The sequence below is a fragment of the Opisthorchis viverrini genome, assembly GCF_000715545.1.
Source record: "Opisthorchis viverrini unplaced genomic scaffold opera_v5_526, whole genome shotgun sequence".
Lineage (NCBI taxonomy): Eukaryota > Metazoa > Platyhelminthes > Trematoda > Opisthorchiida > Opisthorchiidae > Opisthorchis > Opisthorchis viverrini.
The window spans coordinates 200,038-214,538 of NW_008752187.1; the positions used below are offsets into that span (position 1 = coordinate 200,038).

General features: G+C 42.3%; 1 protein-coding gene across 1 annotated transcript in view; it reads right to left on the minus strand.

Annotated features, from left to right (window-relative positions):
- The window catches only part of T265_11581 (hypothetical protein), a gene marked incomplete at both ends in the record, with an annotated part of 48,279 nt that overhangs the window by 30,630 nt on the left and 3,148 nt on the right, over positions 1-14,501 (minus strand). Inside the window, one exon of the mRNA XM_009178269.1 lies at positions 5,143-6,685. Within this exon, the coding sequence (XP_009176533.1) occupies positions 5,143-6,565 (1,423 nt within the window). The remainder of the gene's footprint in view (positions 1-5,142; positions 6,686-14,501) is intronic.

Sequence of the window (14,501 nt, forward strand, 5' to 3'; positions counted from 1 at the left end):
TCAGTAATTTACCACACAAAAACTGTTTTCTAAACTGGGTGGTTGCTTGGTACCGGGCCTCATGACCTATCAAGATGAAATGTTTTCTACCTGCATACAAGGTAACCAATATAGCTGATGACAATCGAGAAAACACGTGCGATGTGGCTTGCTGGCTCGAAGCAACAAAAGAGCAAACAAACATGTCTCACCCTTGTTAAGCGATTAACAGCAGTGAGGATAACACTAATATCTAGAAAAAGCTTAACCCGTGACCTGACTGTTGGTAGCTGAAAACCTTTCCACAGTCACAGTTGGCTGCAATCTTCTTATAATCGGGTAGCAGGCCAACTGCTTAACTGGTGGTGATATATCCTGTATTACTCACGGTACTGATAATTCTCTTAAAGCCGAATGTTACAGTGTTCAGATGTTTGACCACAAGATCCCGTCTGAGCTTCTTTCTGGAGGTATGAGAGGGTCGGGGTGCAGATGATTCCTAACAAGAATTAACCAGCTACACAGTACCTCCAGCATAGGGGCGAGATGGCCCAAGTGGTTAGAGCGCGAATTTACTGACCGGAAGGTCCGTGGTTCGAACCCGACCTCTGCCACTCGACTTCCCCTGTCTAGGCTTGGGCGACCTGGCAGTATCCCAGCCCTCGTGCCTCCTTCGTGTGGCATGGCAGCTAGGCACCGAAAGGGTGCTGCAGCTGAACGACTCCAGCATAGCCTGGCTTCAAACAGGAAGCGAAATATTAGTCGGCATTCCAGGATCTCCGCAGCACACATATGCTACAACGAACAATGCCTACTGGTAACTTTTTGAAGAAATACATGAGTTGAGTGTTTTGTTATTATACGAGATCTACGCTCTGCAGCATTTTTCAACTTCTGGTCTCTCTACCGGTGAAGATTTCTAGCTTGCTTTTCCTGACAGTCGCCATTACGAATATCGATATCAAAAACCAGCGTTGAATATCGGTGGACTTCATCACCACGAAACTATCAGATAGAGAACGGACCACTCTTGCGGTTGTCCAGAGTTTCAAAACATAAATTTATAAGAAGTATAGGGTAAGTGACAATGCGAACTTTCAGTAATTACTACCGGGAAAGCACGCATTCCAGCGACATTTCTATTGTTTATTTTCACGCGTTTGCTGCCAATTCTGGGGATACTGAGGGACTTTGAATGGTATATCAGCCATGCCAAGATGTAAACCTAGTCCGCGGAGTCTCGGATGAAAAACGGTGGAATTGAAGGCTTGCCCTGAGTACAGTAAATTACACCATTTACGTTCATCCTGAAGTTGTTAGCCTTTATGTTGACTACATCCGTACGTGGTTAATCCAATAAAGGTGACTTTTAAAGCTGTGTGGTGAATCGCTTCGTTTGTGACTCACCGTGTTGGATACCACCTTCTAGTCTTACAGACCATGAATTTTGTTCACCAGCCAATGTTCCATAGGAAGTAGCAAATAACAGTGGTAGTAGCAAATAGTAGTCGTAAAAACATGAGGTTATTTGATCAGCCAATCAAGTGGAAAGCAATCAGACCACGAACCAAGAAGGAAACGGCCCAATCACACCGGGTAACACAGAATTGTTGAATCGAAGATGCCCAATGAATCAGTCATATACGGGAAAATGAAATCACAATGCAATTCAGAACCAAAGCTGACAAACCTAATTACGTCAGAACCGCCTCCGGACTCACCTATCACTTTAGAGTTATTGTGTGCTGTTTAGAAACTTCATAAGCACATAGAGGAGGTGTTTATCCACTCAACTCCGCACTACGTCACTCATATTGGTGAGTGAAAGTTTGCAATCCAACTGTCAAGCACGGCAAACAGACCAGCAATGAAGTAAATTTTTGTACGGATAAAAGGGGGTGAGAAATTCGCGCGCTATTTTAGGTATTTTTCAGTGAAGTTAGGCTTGGGGACTAACTTGCCAATCGGTAACGTAAAATGTTCTGTTTACTGCGATAGCTCTCATGGTTACTACGGCCTTTTCACAATCATATTTGAAAAACTGAGTTCAACTGAAAACGATTTATGTTCTCTATGCGTAGTTCCTAAATCTGCATCGATAAAACGTTTTCCAGCATAGGCACATTCGTGTGCTGCAGGACTAATATCTCCTTATCCGACTGGTATAATTAACTGTCACGCACTTGTCTTGTGGGACTTTGGTGAAAACGGCTTAAGATCAACGTTCGGTTTGAAGGTCACGTGAAAGCTGGCATTGACACTAACCGAATGATGCGTGTGATTAGGTTAGTAGAAGTCCTTTGATCCGGGTCTGACAGATCACGCAGTTGTCCCAGGCCCGACTGTAGCATGCATTGACTGCGTGTTGTCTGGGTAACCAAAAGCTAATTTTACTGAGTGTGTTGCAACATGACCAATAGAATGAAAGACTATTGATAGCGAATTCCAAGTGGAAACTGCTTTGTTGGTACTCTAGACAGGGCTATAACAAATGACAGACGAGATACTTAGATCAAAGTAATTATTTACAATTTGTTTGATAAAAGGAATAGAAGGAATATACTTCATTAGCCTGAAGTATTCTACACTGCGTCGAGGGGCAGCAATTAGGGAGAAAGCAACGTACTACTGATATATTTACTAGTTACCAAAATGGCATTGTGAGAAACGAAGGTAATCATATTGGAAACTGTTAAATGAAAGAAACGCAGACGGGAAACTTATGATTTGTGCCGTTATCTAACAGGGGGAGATAGAGGCATGTTTCGAGCCTACTAAACCGCCGCACAATAATGAATGATTCAGCTTCTTCAAAAGATTTAAGACCTAGGAATCAGAGACTGAACGGTACATGCGCTTTTCGGTGTTTCTACCTATGTTCGTACAAGCCGAAGGATGGGATATCCAGTAAATTTTGGGATTCAAACACACAGTCTTTGCTTGTGATAATATAATTCTGAAGTTCGAAAACGTCGCCATTATTCACAATGAAGTCTTCTGTGGAGTCAAGATCTCAACTTCAGGCAAGCTTCAAAAACCTGTTTGCGGTTCAGTACTCTCTGACCCAGATTGACACGCATTAATCTCTACCAAGCTACAAAGCTGATATCTTTGAATTGAATTTACAGTTCCATCAGATCAAAGAGCACGCGACCGGAAGACACATTCGATTCAGTGAAATACGCCGAAACCTTGTGCAATCGCAGACGAAAAGCACGAAAATGGACAGAACGCAGGCGATTTCACATTCTTCATTGCCGTACAATGCATTTGGTGCCAATGTAAACATTTAAAATTAATGAAAGTCTGTAACATTTTGGACCGCTGGCTTAAAACAGGAGTGTCTAGATGAACCTTTTGGATGTGACTTTGTTTCTAAATTATCCTCTACCCTTTGTTCGGTGATGTGCGAACTACCATTCAAACCACTGACCCTGGTGGATGATCATCGGTCCTCAAAGAAGAGGTGATGATTGCCAAGCTCTAAGATTTGAATCAGACGGTATGCTAAGGTGAATGTCTTGTGGCTTAGGTTGTATTCCGTCTGTGTGAGAATTCATCAAGAGGATGCATGAGGAATCGATCGGTAGCAAATTCGTCAGCACAGGTCCTAGTGGACAGCGCTGTCGTATTTCTACCCTTGTCCATCAGATGAGTTCCAATCACAATAAAACTCCGCGTCTGGCTACGTCTGGCTATGCAGTCATGTTTCTAAGGGTTTTCAACAGAAAAACTAAATTTCTGATCATTACCGACATAAAAATTAATTCGCCAAAATCTAGATGGTCGGCTATTTCACAGACAGTTTGGCTGCTATACACAGAATATGTTTTTGAGCTTTCAAATAGGAAAACTTTAGGGCATGAAAGGAACCAGAGCATTAAGTGAGAGTTTTAGGTTCAGCTATGTAAAACCATCTTTTGAGCAAAAGTGTTCTTACTCAGAAGCCGTCAAACCATAAGTTTTTCTTTGCAGACCTATGGCAACTGCCTGGAAGGAGAGATATTTATGGTGCATTTTGCAACCCACCTTATCTTAGATTGATTCCTATCTATGGTCCATATACGCGCTCTTCGAAGTTTCTGTATTACTGGATCCATCAGTAGCTCTTGTCGTGACTCCTCCTATACACCAGCTGACTGACAATGGTCTCAGTCCTCACAATGTCTGCTTTGAGTACTCTGCTTAATGAAACGAGTTCCTTTGCTTTTTGGGTGTTCGTGGACTCATTGTCGGGCATAAATATGGCCAGACTACGGCTTTTGCTGATGAAACTTACCTGAGGTGCATGACTACAAAATGTGGCACACCAGTTACAACCACCTGATAAACCTAAATTCGGGTTTCCGAGAAATCGTTTTGGCGTTTAAATCGACGGACCAGTCCTACAATTAAGCGATTATGTGAAAATGCGCGAGGACCGTCAAGCAACCGAGTGCCCCGAGGACCTAAAGGCAAGCAGCATAAATCGTACACTCAGCAGTGACCGTGACTGTGAGATATCGGTTCAACTTGGACTACTTATGTATAGATCAGTTTATTTCAAGTCAGTTCAGCTCAAGAAAAATGCACCGTGAGTAAATTGCTTCACTGAATCCACTCTGTCAGCAGGCATTTTTCGGATGTTCCAAAAACCGATGGTGGAAAGCACAACATTAGTTAAGCCACAAACAAACTGGCTAGATTTGAAACTACGTTACTGAACGATAATCATTCAATAGATTTCCGCATGGCAGCTGAATATAAATCTCGCTCACTTGTAGACGGTGCTCCCATAAGGAAGCATTCATATTTGTGACTGACAAACTTGCTCAGATTTTGGCCGGCGTCATGTGGTACGGTCTTGACAAAATTCACTTTCCATATTTTACTCCAAGCACTTCGCAAGCTCAATTTGGCGGGTGTTTGTCCTTCACAGTGAGTTTTTGTTCAGAATCGATCGTCCTACTGCGCTAGCTGAATCACATGGCCTAAGAGACTCCACGTTTTTCGTAGAAAATTTTTTTGAGCATGGATCGGAGCAACTGTAACCTAGACGGCGGCTTCGCAACTAACCCCTCAAGGATTTCAGAAACCACGATCATTTGAAGGTTTGGTTGTAAAGGCTAAGACCTACCTGGTAACCCTTTGTTTACAGAGGAAAGCCCGGTTCACGTGACTTACCTGTCAAAAGTTCGGCTAAGATACATCCGAAACTCCATATATCGATAGCTGTTCCGTATTTAAATCCAAGTATGACTTCCGGAGCTCGATAGAATCGCGACTGTATATAGGTATATATCCGCTGACTTTCGAAACAGCTGGAACCGAAATCGATCACTTTGATACCACTTCGACCTTGTTGTTTCAAAAGAATGTTCTCCGGTTTCAGATCACAATGGATAATTTTATTCCGGTGAAGCATGTCGAGACACACGAGAATGGAGTGCGCAAACTTCCGTACGAGCTGGAGAGGAAAACCTTGAAATTTACTTCGTTTAATCAGTTCATACAAGTTCATGCTTAGAAGTTCAAATGTCATGCACACGTGATTGCGGAACGTGAAATTTTCCAGCATGTGAACCACGTTGCGAGTGTTATCCTTGTCTTGCTGTTTCAGCAATTCCAGAATGCGTATTTCCTCGGCGGCCTGATGAGTGAAGCGCTTCTCATTTCGAACCATTTTTAATGCTACATAAGTGCCAGTTTTGTGATCGTATGCTTTAACCACTTGTCCGAAACTACCCTTGCCCAAAATTTTCAACACCTCATAGCGGTAAGCCACGTGATCATGAGCAGTATTTAGATAGGATCCCTGTTCATCATCGTATCCACTATTATTCGGAGCCCCAACCACACCGGCGCGTTTTTTCGCATTATGCCCGACGAAATAAATGTGAGGATAGCTAAATATTTCGTGGTGTTCAAAGACACTGAGCTTGTGAACATATAACTTCATGGCCATTTCTGGTGTGAGACCGGCTCCGTTAAGGTGGGCAGAAAACGTGTTGGGAACAGACACACAGCTGCCCCCAGTCAAATGCGAAGCTGTGTTGTTTATATCTCCAGGACCAAGGGAGATTGGTTGTACACCGCTGTTCGATATGCTGGTATGAGTGCCACCTATGACACCACCACCGCCGCCTCCACCTGCTGCAGCTCGGTTGCGAATCTTCAACGAGCTACTGTGATTATCCATTTTGTTGCATTGATGACCAGGTGACCCGATCCCGGGTTTTATACCAGATGCACCTGAGCGGGCTCCTGAACCGGTGGTGGAAGGATTTGTTGGCCCGAGCGACACACTGGGTAAATGAAGCTGCGCAGTAGAATTACTGGTGGCTATGGATGCGTTATCTCCGTAGTGGCGATGCTGTCGATCCTCGTACAGCTGAGTGATGTTCAAGGTTGGTTTCAGATTATTGTTACTGGCTCCCACGCAGAAAGAGGTAGTGCCTGTTGAATTTACACTCGAACCGTTGTTGTGACCATTGGTTGTGACGTTGGCGTTTGCATTGGCGACTGCTGTGTTTGTAGTGCTTCCGTTTAGTCCGGTCAAAGGAGGCAGATGAGATGAGTGTGTAGGCGCTTTATCCAAGGTATACATAGCCGGATAACTTCTAGACAACACGGATAGAAGGAATTACGGAAGTGTAGTTTTGTGTGTCCTTGTATACGCCTGTCGATCAATAATGCTTTAATCAGTCGTGTGAGAATGGAACATCATCTGGAAATAAAGAAAAGAGTATCGTAAATACTTCATGGTTGTAATGCTTTTGGTTATGATTATTTGGCCCAATATTTTGCGCACACGCATACACAGGTACAATGCGAATGTTGAAAAAAAATTGCTCTTTCTTATAAATGCATATTTGGACTGGTCGTGAAACAATCACCACACTGTCAGCACGGTGTGTTTGCACGCACGAAGCAAATATGCATAACTGGGCCAAAAATCATTCCGTGATTTTAACACATCTCCATCAACTGACGTCACATGCCTACTAAAACCATACTCGCTCAACACTGGTCACATTTACCGCATCAGTGATGCACACGTATGCTGGCATATTTTGTGGTAAATCCATTATCGCAGTCCATGAATGCTTCACTAGTATGTTAGACAAACTGTTGCGCATATAGTTGTACCTCTTCCGGACGATCATTCCTCGGTTCATTGAGCTGACCAAAGTCTGACTACTTCGTTCCCCCCTGAACTGGACAACTGAGCTCACTGAGTAAAATTCATAGAGAGTAGGTGAAGGCTGAAATGGACTTACGAAGTTTAGTCATGTGACGTCATTACAGTTGTTTTGACAGAAAGTATTCTACATGAGTACTGATCATGATGCACTAAGTAGTTCCTAGTCTCCTTCAAGCCTGTTCCATTTGAGTAAAAAACTGCACGCAACTGGTGAAATGCACTCGTTTGCAAGTCAAGTTGTTGAAAACAGAAGATTCAACTGAATATTTTGTTTACGATGGTCCTTAGGTTATTTTGCTGTACAGAGTGCTCTTCCTGTTTCACTTGGTGTGCCGTTCAAGATGTCCAGGTAGAGCTTCGACGTACACTGTTTACAATGTTGCTGAAAACTCTTCCACAACCAACTAGGGATTTCGGCCCTCTGGGAATTCATCAAACAAATGGGCTTCCCGAGTTTCCGGCGACGCTAGGTTAGAATTAAACACCAAATAGCAAGCTAGTGGCGAAATCCACCAAAGTGTGTTGCATATGGCCACTTACTTACAATTCGATGTTCAAGTGAATAGAAACTAAAGAATTAGGCTGACCTGATAGGTCTCAAGAAGAACGAAACCGGTGGAGGGCTGCTGAAGAGTCTTTCGTGAACTTAAGAGAATTATCCTACGTCGAGGAAATATGGTTTGCTTCGTTGAATATCGTTGAACTAAAACATGAGGTGCCCTTTGCGCATCACATCCAGCTGAAAAATACGATACAGAACTAATTTTCAAACGAGTGTATCTAGCCAACAACTAAAATTTATGATAGTTATTCTGTGATTCAACCCACGGGTGTAACCATCTTACTCTGAGAAGTTAAATTATGCTTTGGTTTTTTCCATCACTAGTCAGTTAGAACTAAAACTGATATCTTTATGACAGTCAGAATGATCCGTCATGGTAACAACACCAGACGCGCCTTCAGGCGGACTAATTAGAATCGAGTAAAAAAACAGCCATTTTTGTGAACATTGGTCCAGTGAGCGCAACACGTGACCACAGTGTATTTTGGCGGACGCGAAATGATGTCATTTAACAACGATGCTCTTCAGGTGTACAGCTAAAATACGATCGTTAAGATTAACTCCCAACTGTTGCGAAAAACGTTTTCTCTAGTTCCATTCTGGTATATTCCCCCTCGTTGAATCATCAAGGTCACCATTCCTGAACATTGTTCACCAGCGCAATAAAAGGTCCTTCTTCCATCCTTTAGTGGTGATGCCCGACGGCTGTAGCAGAATACTAGGTCTGCTCTCTCACACATATCCATTATGGAACTAAACCGATGGGCTGGCTAATTTGGCCCAATTCTAACCAGTCTACTGTTTTCTAAAACGGAGCGAAATCTGTACTGTTCTCCCGGAAAATCTGTCTGGATGCATTCTTAAATGAACAACAGTTTTTTTTGTGTCATAGCAAGCTGAGTAACAAGGAAAACAAAACCTCAGTTCTGGAAAATCGGGCAGGTACTCCTGATATACCGGCATTGGGACCATATTTCGAATTGTTTTTCACACGAACATAAATTCATTAAAAGCCAGCAAGACTTTGGTCAACTGTGTATGCGAATTGTTGTACATCACTCTGTGGGCTGCTATGTTTCATCCGATTAATCAATCAGAAGCGGAAACGCCACTCGAAATTGTCTAATTGTCTGAATAGTTGTCACGTGCTCTTGAGTTTTCAGTCACTAGGTTTTTCTCTCTGAAATATTTAAATTTGTTAGGCGAGCGAAAACAGCGCACGTTTCCTAAAAACGGCACTCCATTTGGTGGCGAATGTCACTTCAGATCATTGGAATCCATTAAAGGCTACTTCCGAGGGCGGATGTTGGCGTGGATGAGTACAGTCTGGCACGTATTTTTATTGGTACTTACACTACTACCCCGAAAGGGACGAGTGATGCTCCGAACCAGACAGTTTAAGTGAATGGAAGTTCTGCTCATAAATATGGAGAGGATAAGAACGATGCCTTGTTTGTTTGTTTCGAATAAAGATATTTACTAGTCTAATTTTTTACTCTGGGTTGACGACTTTGTTTTTCAAGCGTAAATTTTGCGAGTTGTATTTACAAAAAATAGATTCCTGGGGAAGAACACAAGGGCTCAAGGTAACGCTTTACTCGTCGAGCTAACGGAACATAGCCAGTTACCGTGTCGTATTTAAATGAATTAGGGTTCAGCGGGTACACTTTTCTCATATCCGGCAATATGTACAGTCAACTTACGGCGCTCTGAGAAAACGGTGCAAGGTTCACCGTGGGCTCCAAGCAATGAGCACGGGTGCTTCAACTAAAGACTTTCGCTCTGTCCTCAACACCCATATTTTTTTATATTTCACATCAACAGGAAGTAAGTAGAGTGAAACGAAATCACCACCTTGGCAACGGCTGAAAATATCACAGGGATTTCGAAAATCTGGCTAGTTTTGCTTCCGAAATGTGAGAAAGTGTTTTGAGTGCTACGACAAGATAAACGTTATTTCACGCTTCAGCTCTAAAACTGTCACTCATATCACTCGTTTAAAGAAACGTATAGTCCTAGAATTAGATAGATCCATCCACTAACACCCTAAACGAAGACCAAGTCTGAATGCCTGTCAGTGTGATTTCAACTGGAAACTTGCCGTGTTTGTGTAAGTGTGTAGCCAACTCGCATACTATAAAAATCGCAAGCTTCCAACCACCTGTACAAATCCAACGGTCTTAAAGTCGGCAATTCCGTTGTGGAAATGATGATACACTGCCGTACACCCAACTTTTCAAGAGAAACCAAGGTATAAAAGGAGGCAAGTGGACATCAATGGCTAGAAACATTATCACATATGGCCCAGTCGCATCCATCAGTGGCGTTCATGTTTCCAAGCTATTGCCTTTAGTGCATAAATCCCTTCCCAATTCCCCAACTTAACAGTCCACTGAGGGCGCCGTATTTACGCACCAATTTATCAGCTCCTGCCTCCAACGTGCAGTCACCTACCACACCTCCCGAAATCATCAGTGAACGAAACTGTGACAGTTATGACCACTGTATGGCAAGTACGCAGTTTTTGCAGCCAATGGTGATTACAGCGCTCACTCGGAAATCCGAAGCACAAACTGACCGTACATACGCTATTAATACCACTTAGTTTTCGTTTCCTGCAACTTTTCTAACCCAGTTATAGAACCGTCATGAGGACTTGGTCCTTGAAGATGGACCCAAACCGTTTAGAATCGTCTTCGAAATCGTCAGCAAAGTCACACAGTCACCTTGTATTCCTCGCTATTGTAAACAAAATGGTGCAACGTTTCCAAGCATAGGTTCAGCTCACCTTGATGCACACAGTTTGCAGTTTGTCTATCCAGGCACCGGTGGGCAAACTCTCACTTTACACGCATCGAATCCGAGAAAGGCAACAAAATTATATAACAGCCTTATTTTCGGCAGTAATAGGAAAGGATACAAACTCTCACTTTACACGCATCGAATCCGAAGAAGCAAGGCAACAAAATTATATAACAGCCCTATTTTCGGCAGTAATATGAAAGGATATCACCCGTTTAGAGCTTAATTCCATTCACCTGGATATGAACTTGTGATAGAAACGTTTTGAAGGTTACTCATGCAGTTCCCTGCAAGGATATAAGCGCCTCTACCGTAATAATAACTCATAGACATATCGGAATATATGCTGGTATATATGCTGGTATATATGCTAGCATAATGCTAGCATAATTTCCTTATTATCCTATTAACCGTGACCGTTCGTAACACAGGCTGGAATATTTGCACATGATCCGTCAGTAAACCCATCCTAGTGATCTGGAACGGCAACGAGAGAAAGGCCATTGTAAATACGCTGCATAGGATTACAAAGTTATGAAGAAGTTTAGTTCATATTCATGGTGCGCTTGATGGGATAATAGTTCCGGTTAGGGGCACCTTACCCGAACGAAAAGTTTGACACTGTTCTTAGCCCGGTAGTGACGCACTTGCGGTCATAACGCTGTCCATATTTGGTGATCTAGGATGTATCTTATTTGCATATTCGTTGGGAAATCCAAGTGAGCAACACCAAGTTGTTTTAGTGAAATTGCATGTCGACCTAAGTCTGTCTGATACTACTTATTCAATAATTGGTCGAGATGGCTCAAGTGGTTAGAGCGTGAATTTACTGACCGTAAGGTCCGTGGTTCGAACCCGACCTCTGCCACTCGACTTCCCCTGTCTAGACTTGGGCGACCTGGCAGTATCCCAGCCCTCGTGCCTTCTTCGTGTGGCACGGCAGCCAGGCACCGAAAGGGTGCTACAGCTGAACGATTATTATTATTTACTATTATTAATTGGTTAATTGTTAACTATAAATATATATATATAGTGTTTAAGAGCCTCAGAAGCTGGTCTGATGGCAAACCAATGGACAGGTTCGGCAAGCAAAGCAGCAACGTTGTGACCAGCGACAACAGTTTTTCTTTACTGTTTACTTCTGCCCAGTATTTATAGACGGGCGTGGTAAGAAGACTCAAGTTAGGTTCATTCGAGCTATAAACGATGTACCAAGTGTAAGTTAATTTCAGCCGCCAGAGTTTCAGTAGCTAGGTGTTTAAAGATCTGAAGTTTAAGAAATCACCTTGTGTTCGGGCCTTTGAAAGGTAGATTTGATTCCGAAGGAGGGGCTGAAATGCAATCCCAGATATTGACACGGGTTTGCTGTATCAGTAGCCGTTTGGTAATCTTGGTGTCACGTAATGAGCAGCAGTGATTCCTGAAAATCTGCAATGGCGTCTCTTACGGAAGATGAGGTAGATGAATACAAGAAGCCAACCAAAAGCGTCGAATCATTAGATATTTACATACGTCAAACAAAGTGTTTGGAAGATCCATTAGTTTATTTACCTTGATAAGCTCCAAGAATTATACACGCGTTTCCGCCAAATGTGGTTTCATTCACCAGCACAGATCTATGACTTCCACAGTCATAGTTGTAAGCTGACACAGTAGACCGATTACATCGGCATTAACAAGAAGTAAATGTATTGAAAGCACTTCAAATTACCTTCCTTCACTCTGTCTTTTTGTAGAAGTGCCTTAGAATTAAATAACATGGTTAAGTCGTTCACTTGACTGAAAGCTTTGAGGGCGCTTGCGGTTCAACTCTGACGAAGAAATATGTAAGGTCTATTGAATATACTGCCTTGCATCAACGCATGTTATGATTTTCCCATTCATTTGGACATAAATACGCAATCTTAGCTGGTTTAGATATCAAGCTGAGATGAATACTAGAAAGCCTGTCTGTTTATTGACCGAAATGGTGAGGTTTGCGTGCACGTATCGATCGATAGTGTGTACTTCCTCCAATTCGATCTTCTTGTTACGATCACCGCTTAAATGACTTATTGGCGATCGACATTTGTTAGCCTGGCCTGTTACGTTTGCAGTAAATGCTGACTGTTCAGTATAAGATTACTTTCCAAACCAGTTTATATAAAGATCCTGTACAGGAATTAATAAAACAATAGACAGGAGAAGTGAACATATATAGTAAGCAATCTAACTGATTTCTAAATCATTCTTGCACGGAAGTACTTCGGATTCAGTCCTTTTAAGATGAAGGATTTAGGGAGTTGAATGGGCTTATCAGCATACGGTCGGCGGTCTGGAAGATCTCATTAACTCTCTGGTGTAAAATTGATCGATTTCATTAAACAACAGCCATTGATCCTTAGCCAATTCAGTGTCTGTGATAGTTTGCGATAATGGTTATTAACTAAAACTAGAGACTGAGGTTCATTTTCGATATCCGACACCCTCGGCTCTCTGATAAGTTCTTGGCCTACCAAAGTATTCGTCATACGGTTGTCTGCAGACAATTCACGTTGTGTATGAAATATTTATATCTAAAACTACCGTTTTTTGCTTATGGTGGATTAATTTTCCTGTAAAGAGCACACACTCCAATATCTATTGACACTGGGAAATGAACGCTTGCAAATCTTCCTACGTCAAGCATATAATCTGTTGTTTTGATTACATATTGCGAACGACAAATGGTTTTATGCTGGTTAGAGTTAGCACATTTCTGTTGAATCCAAATTGGCGCAGGTAAAGATAAAAGCCCACAGTTGACTTGGCAAAGGTGTGTGAAAATGATGAAGAAAGTTCTAGATGCTGCCGGGAGGCAGCTTCACATTAAGTGGTCGTTACATGCCTCCTGTAGCTGGAGTAAACATTGTTCCTTGTCTGCATCAATAGCTTGACTGACTTTATTCGGTTGACTATTCCGGAATGTATCAAAATGTACGCATCCATGGAAACTCCGTGTTTCAAGGGGTAAGATCAGTGTCTACGACTGGTCAACAATAGTTTAATTCCCAATTATTTTCATGTTGATGGCGAAAACGAGTCAGTACGTTTCATCTATACAAAGCTTCACTAAAATGTAAAAAGACTTTGACCTTGCGCATAATAAAAAAGCTTCCACATAAATCCAGCTTGTATTAGACTCGGTGGTGCACTTGGGGCGACTCAATTGTCAGCTGTCAAGATAACGCCCGTGATAGACAGGTGAAAATAACAATGCACGCGCTTATAAAACAGCGTGATTTTATGTGAAGTAAATCATTTGGAACCTAAGAAACGAATGTAATGTATTGATTCTTTGTGCTACCTTGTGTGCTCGTATATTGTATAAAACGTTTTGCAGCCCTCGAAGACGCGAGAAAAGGGAGAAAGCGAGAAAAAGGAGAAAAGATGACCCAAAAAACTTGGTGTTTTACAGGGTCAGGAGGTTCAGTTCGAAACATATGGCAAGTTGATAGCTCTTATTTAGTAAGAAGTCCCATGCATGACGAAAACGTCCGGGATAGGTCAGCCTCTTTTGTGTTGTTTTGGCTGCTTAGATTTAGGAGCTAAAACACAGTGCTTGGCCGAACTAAAAACCCCAAAGTGAAGAGAAAACATGTAGTAAATTTGGGAGATCGACTCTAGTTGAGGAAGAAGAATAGAATGTAACCAGTGAAAAGTGCATCTTAACAGAAATATATCCACAAAAATCGGGGGATGAAAGTAAAATAACACTGTCTGGCACTCTCCAGTAAAATTCTACGTCATCATCATCATCATCATCGACAACATGACATCAATGTTCAACAACGATGTTTCGCTGCCGTACAACATGACTTGTTTGAAAGCCTTATTGTAAAGGAAAGAATAAAGGTAGATGGGGTATGGACTTAGTGCTAGCTTAACACAATCATTTCAAGGTGCCTACACCTCCAGACATTCACTCAGGCAACCTGGACAGAAACTGACAACAAG